This window comes from Erpetoichthys calabaricus, chromosome 1, assembly GCF_900747795.2.
Source record: "Erpetoichthys calabaricus chromosome 1, fErpCal1.3, whole genome shotgun sequence".
NCBI lineage: Eukaryota > Metazoa > Chordata > Cladistia > Polypteriformes > Polypteridae > Erpetoichthys > Erpetoichthys calabaricus.
In genome coordinates this window covers 314,975,844-314,987,871 of record NC_041394.2, presented here as the reverse complement: position 1 = coordinate 314,987,871, position 12,028 = coordinate 314,975,844, and the positions used below count along the sequence as shown (strand labels likewise).

At 36.1% G+C, this 12,028-nt stretch overlaps 1 protein-coding gene across 2 annotated transcripts in view; it reads right to left on the bottom strand.

Moving 5' to 3' along the window:
• The window catches only part of scube1 (signal peptide, CUB domain, EGF-like 1), a 527,308-nt gene that overhangs the window by 204,026 nt on the left and 311,254 nt on the right, over positions 1-12,028 (bottom strand). For both annotated transcript variants that reach the window (XM_028817682.2, XM_028817689.2), the window contains one exon: positions 7,985-8,101. In XM_028817682.2, the coding sequence (XP_028673515.1) occupies positions 7,985-8,101 (117 nt within the window). The remainder of the gene's footprint in view (positions 1-7,984; positions 8,102-12,028) is intronic.

Here is a 12,028-nt window from a genome sequence, read left to right as displayed (position 1 = left end):
ATTTCCAACATCATAGATTTACTCAGAAAAGAGTTTGCTAAATAAATATGAACTGTTAAATATGAACTGTTAAGTAGAATCATGATGGCACAAGAAGGGTACAGATACAGTTATTTAAGTTGATCTAAAGATTTTTGGCACATTTTGTGAGTAAACAAACTTTTTATTATTAGTGATGTAATTGGGGAAATGATGATTGAACTAAACATTTTTTATGAAATGTTGACAGTAGTTCTCTAAGCCTCCAAACCTGTGCACTTGTTTTACACTCTCTAGGGGTTTTCAGTCTAAGATTGCTGATACCTTAGTTTTGTTCAACCCTATTCTTGATATTTTGTACCCTGGAAACAGTAATCTTTAAGAAACTTGCACTTTCCAAACTTTGTGTATAGTTTGCTCTAACTATGTCTATTCAACACGTTTCTCAAATGTGATATACTGTATGCTCTTCTAAGCTCTTTTAGAAAATCAAAATGTCATCAATACATATTGTCACCGTAATCTGCAGTAGACTGTGAAAAATGTTAATAAAACTTTGGAAAACTGCGGGAGCATTGGCCAGAACATATGGCATTACTTTATATTTGTAATAGCCAGCAGATGTGTTAAACGCCACCTTTCATTCATCGCCCTGTCTGATTCGGGCTACATTGTAAAAGCAATGAAGGCCAAATATCATAAACACTGTGGTACCCACAGAAAGATATCAGAGGAAGAGAGTAACTGTGTTTCACAATGATCTTGTTGAACTTTTTATTGTTAATACACCTTTCTTCTTGACGTACATGAACTCTGTCCCAAAGGACTGAGAGAAAGCTGAATAAAAACATTCACTAGGTTTTCTTAAATAAATATGTTTATTGCTAAGCTCTTTGGTTAGTATACTGTGTAAATTTAGAAATGTAGCTCCTGACAAGTAGTTCTGTTCTGGGCAAAGCTCTGACGACATCTCCTTGTCTTGATAGGCAACAGCCAAACTGTACAAAAGTTGACTGAGAATGGCTGAACTCCTTCTAGAGAGTTTAATTGACATGGACAATTTCATTTAAAAATTTCTTTCCATTTCCAAGCAATTATTAGATTTTGTTTTTGGAGTCATAGAATACCCAGTATACCATACTGTATATGAGTGAGGATTTGGGATAACAAAAGTCATCATTGATACAGAATAGAGAACTGTCACTCATAACTTGAAAGCATATGATGTTTTCTAAAACTTTTGCACATAAAAAAAATAACTGGGTATACATTTCAATGAGAGTTTAGGAAGAAGCAGTTTCTTAATTAACTGAGTACTGATAACATTTTTGACTGCTCCTGAATCTAAAGAGCAAGTGTCATTGAATCTTGTAATGTGATGGGTATCACTAAGGAGTTCTTTTACAGGATTTAAACCTATGAACCTGTCTTGCCAACTCTGACATGAAGTAACCGTTTTTTACTGGTCATTGTTTGAGGCATTTAGCACCCTGATGTCCTGAGTTTCCACAATAAAAATACAGGTCTTCTCTGATGCTCTTTGTCAGTAATTAATATTTTTCCAATGTCCATTGACTCCCCTGCATCTATTCTTTGTACTAGCACTTTTGAAAAAGTGCCCTCTCTTGTTTCTGTTCTATCCTTCTTTCTTTAATGTGAGAATAATTCTTTAAAGCCAAATCTACCACTTCTTCCAAAGTAGCACCAACTTCCATACTAGCAAGTTGTCTTTAATTTCTAAAGATACGCCTTTCTTGAACAGGATGTGAGGGTGTGTTCCTCCAACCCCACGTCTGCTGCTGATGTTTGTAATGTTTTATATATTCCCTTATGTCCACATTTCACTAACCTGAACTTAATCTGTTAATCACTACTTCAGACCTGACTGGAAGATCAAAGATTTTTTAGAAGTCTTTTATGAACAAGTCTAAAGAATAGGAACTTGGATGATTTGCATCATAATGGAATGACACCCATTCTGAGGGCTTATCGTTCAACAAGAAGCTAATTTATGCTACTTTTGCTACATTAGAAGCATAAGTTTGTGGCTTAAGTTCAAAAACTGGACAACACTGCCCTCTGCACTGGTTGTTCAACCAGTTAAACATTACAATAAACTGTTGAAATGAGGATTATCTTGTCGGCATGCATACTCCTCTCAACTGATCTTTCAATTCTCCTGCATCCCTTTGATGACACAAGTGTCATCTCAGGGTTACTATTTTTGTCAGGTCCGAGATTCTGTTATGCCAGTAGTGAATACTCCTAGTAGCTGAGCTGGACCATAGCACAGATTCACTCTGCCTGCTTTTCTAAATTCCAGAAGTACTATTTGTATTGTCACTGTATTGTCAGCTCGCTCAAAGGATTGTGAGCAACCACAAAGTTGTTAAAAACAAACCAGGAGATATGCACATTTTCAAAAAACTGGAACAAAAAACAGTTTGCAAGAATACAAAGGATTGCTATCAAGAACAAAATTCAGAGAGCTAAACCATAAGCAAAATCATTATTGTTTCCAAAATGTGGAGAATTTAACCAAAACCAAATCAATAAGACTGTGTACTGACTTGAAATGTGAGAAGCTGTGAGAGTTTAACCAGAATTTGTAACATTAAGAGCTAAAGACTAACACTGTTCAAGGTTTAATTCCATCATCCCAAACAGAGAGCTGAAGCATTGAGCTGACTTTTGGTGGCATGATGCATAGTGCTTTTTGGGAAGCATTCATTAACAATGGTGCACGTTGTAGCAACTAACCAACAAACAGATGAGAGCGAAATGGTGGTGTAACACAATTAAAATTAAATGAAAAAAAATGATTTCTCAAACTGAACAATTCATCTAAAACACACAAGGTTTTACAATATTCACAACAGCTGAACAGAAAACAGTTATCGAAGACAAAAAAAAATACATTACTGTAAGACATCTGCTAGCTGATTCTTACCACAGCCCTGGAGATTTATTGGCTATGGACTTTTCTAAGCTGAAATAGCAAAACCTCAATTATAGAATCAAATGGCTTTGTGGTGTAAAAGGACAGGTCACTATAACATGGAAAGAAAACACTGACTACACAAGCATACACTACATGACTCGAATTCAAGACTCTAGGGCGCTCTGGTACCAGTGTTAATCACTGTGCAGCTTAGTGTTTGCACATGGCTAGCAAACACCTGAAAAACCTGTTTCCTATATACCCATTCTTTCTGCACCAGAACCCGGCAATTCTTTGAAACAGTTGCATCATACTGATGGCTACTTTCCAACAATGTGGAAAGATCACATGTAAGTCTTCCATGGTAACTTTTTAGTACTAGGGTGTTGTACCGTGTTAGCCATTATGAATGTAGAGAAAAGTCAAGGAAAATGACACCTTTTATTGGCTAACTAAAAAGATTACAATATGCAAGCTTTCGAGGCAACTCGGGCCCCTTCTTCAGGCAAGATGGTAGCTTTTTCAAATTTAATGCCATTAGTTGGTCCTCCTGAGCAGTGTATGGAGATCAAGATGCTGTACAGCCCCATTCTGATCAGCATAATGACTTGTCCTTTTTGCATTCCTGATTTTGATCTACTTTATTTCTTCTTCAATCATCATGGATACTTTTAAGGGAGCAAATGGTATTGGACATTTCATTCTCCTTCACTGACTTGCTCTGCAAATGCTTGATTAGGAAAAGCTTGAAATGTTTGCCTTATTATTATTTTAAAGCCGAGAATAAGGGCTCTAGGTTCAACTTCCATTGCTAAATTAGAAAGTTCAGGTTGCATGTGATAACACACTCAGGAGTAAACCTTGAACAATGCAGGGCCAGTAGAGCTAGCTCACATCAAGCAGAAAGCAGGCTTGCAGCATCCGACTTGAAGACAATTTCACATACTGCAAACAGTAATGTTTTTCTAGATAAGGAATTACATTGAGAATATGATAGAAACCTAAAAATGCGCTTAAGAAGACAGTTGAGGTTTGCTATGAATGTTTTAATAATGTTAAATTAGTGGGGGAAGCTTATTACTTACTTTGCACAACATTTATGGGGTTGTGCCCCATTGGCCTTTAATGGAGAAATGGCACTCTTAACGAATGTCTTGTTCAGAAGTTGTCTTAATTTTTTCCATTAGTTAGTTCTGTTAGTTGAACCTGTTCATTTATCTTTTCCTTTGGTTTTGTAAATGGTTTGCTTGTGCAGCTGATTTGTAGGACTAGTAGTGGTGAATAGCGAAGGGCGCTCAGCAGGCTCCTATCAATTATGGAGAATTCACTGCATCCACTAAATTGTATCATCTCCAGACAGAAGAGCAGCTTCAGCGACAGACTGTTGTTACTGTCCTGCTCCACAGACAGATTGAGGAGATCGTTCCTCCCCCAAACTATGCGACTCTTTAATTCCATCCGGGGGGGTAAACGTTAATATTTAACATTATACATAGTTATTGTCTGTTTTTTCACCTGCATTATTATCATTCTTTAATTTAATATTATTTATTGTATCAGTATGCTGCTGCTGAAGAATGTGAATTTCCCATTGGGATTAATAAAGTATCTATCTATCTATCTATCTATCTATCTATCTATCTATCTATCTATCTATCTATCTATCTATCTATCTATCTATCTATCTGTCTGTCTGTCTGTCTGTCTGTCTGTCTGTCTGTCTGTCTGTCTGTCTGTCTGTCTGTCTGTCTGTCTGTCTATCTATCTATCTATTGCCTTGTGCCCTTTGTTGTGCTTGCCTCCACTTGATCCCTGAACGACACAGGTGCCACTGGGTTTGGCTGTGGCTGATCTTTGAATAAATAAGATCTTGTCCCAAGATAGGCTGTCATTACTGCTTACAATTACAGAAAGAAAAGCATGTTGTTGGGTGCAATGCTTTAATCATTGGTTTTGTGTGAGTGATGGCATAGACCTCTGCTCATGTCTTAATTTTAACGTTTATCTGTTCTGTTCAAGGTCTCTTATTTGCTTTTGTTGGCAGGAGCCATATACTTTATAATAGGAAGATGCATAATTCCAACTTCCATAGAACTGTTAAGATGAAGCAAGTCCTTCCAAGCTCATCCATCAGCTGCATAGTACATTTCTTTTTATGTAGGAACTAGTCACGGTACCTTTCAAAGATAGGCAATTGAATAATTTGAAAACATTTGCCAATATAATATATATAATATAATATAATATAATATATCTCTTACCCTATGTATACCTTCAGTGTCTTTTCTCTTTATTTTTGTGTGTCTGATTGTCTCTTCACTGGCGCTCGCTGTCTCGAGTGCATACTCGTAAAGCCTGCTTATTTTTGAGATGCCCCATGTGCAGTTTTATACTTGCCATCCTTGAAGGTGACTCTCTCAGCATGCCCCGTTCACTTTTAATAACATCTCTCTCAGCTGCATTTCCATAAAGCCTGCTTCTCAGACTATCTCGTTATTTTCAGTGCACCTTTCTTGCTGCCTATGTGGTTTTATTCTTCCCATCTTTGAAGGCGACTCCCTGTCAGCATGCCTCCTATCCTCGTTTGTCTCATACTCACACTTGCTCTTTTGACCGTGTCACTAAAGCGAAACTGACCAATCAGATTGCTCTGAACAACTGGACACGTAGACCTTGGTGTTTTATTATATAGTGGATAAAGTGGTATCTTTCAGGATGCAACACCACCTGTTTATTTTTAGTATCTCTTGATTTACCAGTTTCTCAGACATCACCTCAAAATGATTTTGCTGCATGCAATCCTCATCAGGTTGTAGGGTTTTATGACTGATAAAGATATTATCTAAGATTGTGAAATAAATTCTGATGGTAGTGCAGATATTTTTAAAGCAATGGGTGCTATTTATTAAATGTAAGGTAATATGTATCCAGGATAGAAATTCACAGCTGTGTATATGTAAAACACTGATAAAACTAAAAGTATATGCATTTATGGGCAAATAAATTAAACATCCGAAAGCATCATGAAATCTAAGAAATCAACAGAACAATGGAGCATCAACAAGAAACAATAATGCTGAGGTTCTAAAAAAAGTTATGAGACATTGCTGTAGAGACTGGGGTAATACATGAAAGTTATATTCAAAAATATTTATTATTTTTTTAAATTACAGGCCACTTCTCAAGGTGACTTATTAAAAAAGAATGCATTTGAATATGTTGTGAGGTGTTAAGTCAAAAGTCAACTGAATAATAATAATGGTGAAAAAAGTTTACAATTGCAATTGGCACTAAGACCAGCAAGAAGATGAATGTCCTATTAACCTATAAAAGATATTACAGGAAAGACATCAGTTTTCTTGATAAAGTGTGGAAAAGATTAATCTTAATAACACCTAGAATAGATGGTCTGGAAACCTAAGAAAAAAAAAAGACCTATGTAGGTCTTACATAACATTGTGAAAACCAAGAACTACACCTGGATGATGATAGGGAGAGGTAGCTTCATGATCTGAGATTAAGAAAAGGGCAACAATTGCACTGATGCACTCATTATTGTTGAGTATTTGTGTGGTAAAGCAGATTCACTCAGGTAATGGAGTAAATATGCATGATATTTTATAATGTTGAGACTGTATGTGTTCTGATAGTTGCTGGCCACTCCAGCACTGGTCTTGCTAGTGAACCACTTTTTCATTTAATCTATGTACCATAAGTCTACAGAATATTATTGCTCTCAAATAAGAATGCCCCTTTATTCTGAACCTGCGACAATAAATGCAAGTTAGAACTTAGAATCAAATTTGTGCTAAGGTGTTGTCTTATTGGATGCTTTCCCATTATCACCCTAACTCTAAGGTGCTGAATTTCCATTTTACAACCTGCATTATAACTTGTGTCACGCATGCACATCACAGCGTCACTTTCAGGGCTTTCCAAAGTTTCAAAGATAACAAAGGCTGTGTTTGCTGACCACTTTGTCTCCTTTTCCACCCACAGCTCTCTGGAGACACCCAGTGAGAACAACTGGTCCTACCCCTTCCAGTCTAGGACCTATAAAAACAGGGCTCTTCCACAAGGTGGCATTTCATTTGGAAGACGAACAATCTGCACAATGGATCTCCAAACCAAAAGCTTGACAACTGCATAATGCACCCTTACATTAACCAACGGCTATTTACATTTTGTTTGTCTCTGTACCATCAAGCATTGGTTATTTTTGTTAAAAAGCCTTTTTCGGTAAATGGAGTAACCCAGTTGGCACCCCAACATTTTGTCTGAATTACAGTCCTTACCTCTGGTTGATGACACTCCACATACAGGTAGTTTGAAATCCCCTACTCTGAGTCACACAAAAACCAAGCAGAGCAACGTTAACACATAGAAGAAGCTATGTGACACAAAATTCTGTAAAGTGTGAATGTTTAATTTCTACATACATATTTGCATATGCTGTATACATTTATATATAGCAAGTGCTCACTAAGCAAAGATTTTTTTTCCAGCATGTTGCAAAAAAGAATAATTGAGTAATTAACTACACCTTTACACTGCATATTTATTTTTAACGTGAATCATGCTTGCATTCTTTTGACTTAAACATCTTTTGTAACTTGTACACTTGGCTCTTTCCTAAAGAGAGTCAGACCTCTCCTATGCCCTACGGCTGTACAAATGACATAACTGTAGTATAAATGAAGTGAAAGACTTCACTTTCCTTCATACAAAAAATCAAATATAGTTCTAAAACTGAGCTAATTTTTTCATATATTTTTTTTTTAACCAAAGAGCTTTCTTGATGTCCTTGAGGTTGTGGAGGCAAATTTAAAAGCATAAGATATAGCAGTTACTAAGCTAACAAAAAGAGGAAGAAATTTAGAAGAATTTCAAAATGGGTTTTCCATTTTTACGAATCACTGTGCAAACAATGGTCTTCTTTGTGATCAATTGCTTGCTAGTTTCTATGCCAACCTGAACTAATCTTATGAATACAGCTACTGAAGAAGCCATTGCAAGGGGAACGGGAAGGTGCTAATAATGCATTTGTAATACACATTGACTGACCTTTGCATGTTTTCCCATCAGGCTGCAGAGTGAATCCAACTGGACAACTGCACCGCACACCAGTGGCCGTATCTTTACACGTGCGGTCACAGCCTCCGTTATTGACAGCACAGGTTTCTGTGGGAAAAAAAAGAGAGAAGGGGGTGCAGGGCAGGGCAGGGAAATGCAAAATATTAATAAGCAGCCACATATGTCATAGAAGTATTAAGAATCTGTCCTTGCTTTTATAAACAAAACATTAGGTTTGTGGCAGGAAATGCATGGAGCACACATTCACATTTGCAAAATATAAACTAACATTATAAGACAGATGGGCTTTTTTGGGTTAATTAACACAGTGCTTTGTTCTGTGATGTTTACTTGATTTAAGACAACATAACAATCTTTTCACTTCTTAGCAAATATAATCTAAAATTAGGAAATATGAAAGAATATCAACTCTGCATGTTTATTTAATATTTATTAATGAAATAATGTTGTGAACTGTTAGTTGTTAATTTTAGATTCAGCACCACATTTGTAATTCATTCTTGTAAATAAACTTTACAGTTAGGATAAAAGAGCTCAGTTTACTGTTAATTTAAAGTCATGCAGCAATGCATTCTTCTGGAAGCTGGGTCACTAGAACAAAGCAGATGCATTTTTGAATAATATTAATTATTCATTCAAATGTTAGAAATGAGAAGAAGGACAGCTTAAAGAGTTTGCCAATTTTGGTTTCCTCCAGGTGTGGGAGGGGATACGTCAAACAGGCTTGTCCAGTGGCCAGTTGGAATCACATTTTGACCCTGAATGAAATGGTCACAGCTACTGTGTACTCTTTTATCCATACAGGTGAGGGGACACAGAGAGGATGACAAAGGAAAATGGTTGTAAAGGACTCAAAAGACATGACAACATCCCCATTACTATGAGCAAGCACAGGCTAAGCCCAGGACATCTCCTTCAATGTAGCTGATGTAATGGTAGAAACTAAACCCGATTAGTCTAATACTCATTAATTCTCAGTTTCAATTAAATACAGTTCATTTTATTTTTACACAAGGGCACAGGATTAGAGCCCTAACAAAGATTAACGGACATGACACAGCAACAGAGAACTGCTTAACCATACCATGTTCATACACATACACCCACATCTAGTTAAATAACCAGCTAACAAACCATATGGCTAGTTCATGCAGAATAAAGGAAAACAAAAACTACAGAATAATGCAATCATTAAGAAAATAAACTTCCTGGGCAATGCATTTTGAAACAAGTCAAGACATCAATAGAATGATTAAGACCAGATGGCTATTCTCTTTTTTCCAGGCATTGAACACTATTATTCACCATATTCTGCAGTCCATGTACTGTATTGTAAAATATTATGACCTGCTGTAGTGTAATTAATTATTGATGCTTAAGGTTTCTAAACACACTGATGCATTGTTCCACTGCAAGTAACCATGTGGATTATAGCTTGTATTAAAGGATTAGGAAGGAATTCGTATCATGGTGAAAATCTTTGGAGTCTTCAGGACATCTTGTATATGGTAAAACCTGGTCAAAAGGGCCATTGCTTACTAAATTGGAAAAGGAATATATTCTAACCTGACCATGTTGGAATTTTCTCTTTACACAGGAGTCTACATTGCAACAATGCATCATTTCAGCATTGCACATTGACTATTAATATTAAAGTTATACAAATAAATTAGCACATTCCTGCGTAACATAATTTCTCTTCCTTAGTAATGTCTGCTCTAATTCCACTAGGAAGCCCGTACTAACATGAAAGCTCCTTAAAAAGTCCAGAGTCTTGGACAAGTACCTTCAGAGGTGCACCACACTGTTGTATCAATTACATCACATCAGTTATGATCAGTTGTTCTATTTCATTTTTTTCTGTTTTTTTTTTTTTGGCTTCAAACTAAAAATATGCATTTAAAGTAGAGGTTTGAAAACCATGGAATTCATATTTAACATTTATATGTTCAAGTAATTTTTAACAATGTTAAGCATTAAATGTGCTCTCCTGCGATGCTATTTTGTTTTTTGAAGGGCACCACTGTTCTACTATGCTGTTGCTGGGTAGGATCAACAGGCATTGTGAATTTAATGCCATTACAGGATCAAACATCTAAAATATCAAAGGTATAATTGGTCAGTGTCATGCACATCCTAGTCATTCAAGTTTATCAACACCTAAAATGTTTCTCTCATGCTTTTTGTTGTTTGACTTCTTGTATTTAGACTTCATTCAGTACCTGTTTGACCAAGAATTAGGATTTTGTTTTGGACTTGACACTTTGATTATTAGACTTTCTGGTTACACATTTTGACAGTTTTGACTTTGATTCATCTTGTGGTCCTGTATTTTAAATTTACTGCTTCGTCATCCATTACAGGCAGAACAACCTGGTGTGATTTCTACCACTTGCCTACCATAGTAACCTGCTGCCATGTCAAAGCAACAGTAGTGCACAGTGCCAACAACCATGAGAGTACAAAAATGGCATTGCAAGACAAATGATAAAAAACAGTCAAATGTATTTAGCATTTTGTAGAAAAGTATGTGAAATACAAAAGCGAAGCATAACATTCCATAATATAAATATTATATATACAAAATTATAATAACAATAGAAAAAACCTGTTAAAAAACAGAAAAAGGGTAAACAAAACCAACTCCCTAAATTCTGATTAGTGATAAACCTCCCCTCCTAAGTTGAGGACCGTGGACATATCCATGCAGTTTCTCAGGGAGATACAAATGAAATTTCTTGACTATCCTAGGAACAAACTGTACCCATTTTAGTCAACTAAATAATGCAGATGGGATTCTCGCCATCTCAAATGCAAAATTTTCCAAAATTCTTCATTGCCATCAACCAAAACTGGAGGTGGGAGTTCTTTATTCCTGGCATTTTGACACAAATGAGAGTTTCAATTGAGAAATGTGGAAGGATGGATGACTCTTAAAATATCTACACAAAGTCAATCCATTGGATATTGTATCCACTTGTTTGATTATAATGTAAGGTCCAATAAACTTGGGGGCAGTTTATACGCAGATGTCATGGCAAGCCATATTGTGTGTCCCACTCTGAATTTAGGAGCATTGCAGCTCTTGAAATCAGCAAGCTATTTGGCAGCGATGTTCATCTTCTTTGGGTTCACTCAAACCTTGACCCACATCTTATTTAACTTTCCCAAGAAATTAGTTAAACTGGGAAGTGAGAAGTTCACTGAAAAAGGATAAAGAAGAGAAGATTTAAAACCATAAAGATACTTGAATGGCGACATACTCATCACTAAATGATAATCACTCTAGCACTTCACCTCTAAGATTTTTGTAAATGTAATATTGTGTGGAGATGGTTTGGGAGTTGTTTGTCTAGCAAGAGGTTTTTTGATTTTCAAGACCAGATTCTGAGCACTGTCCGATCAATGTTACCACTCTTCCAGTACCAGTTTGACGGCCAATACAGTAGATCCCAATACCCAACATCATAATTCTGTTCAGTCTGAGTAAGTTTTTGGAGGAAAAAGACAGGGATGAATTTTCTTTGCATTAAACAAGCCTGCATACTGATACTTGAGGCATCAACTTCCGTTATAAGCTGAAATATCAGTATGTTTTAGAATAGGTGCTGAGGTCAATTATGTCTTCAGCATTTCAAAGGTGTTTGTGGGCCACAGGGGTCTACACAAATTACAAAATGTTTTCTTGCTGAAAGCTATAATTGAGGATTTTACAAACTAAAATTATTTTATGAACGGTAATAATTGTCAGAACCCACAAATCATTGTCATTTTGGGTGGTTTCCATACCAGCATTGCTGTGACTTTGAACTGGTCTATGCTAAGACCAAAATGTGAAAATGTTTACCCCAAGATTTCCTTATAAAAATTGCACTTTTCAAGTTTTGTAAATAAATTATTTTTACAGTTCCTGCTCAAAACTTCCCTCATATGATATGAGAATTAAATTCAGTGGAGAAAATCAGACTGTTATCAATATATTCTAACACATGTTGTCTTAGAATATCTCTAAAA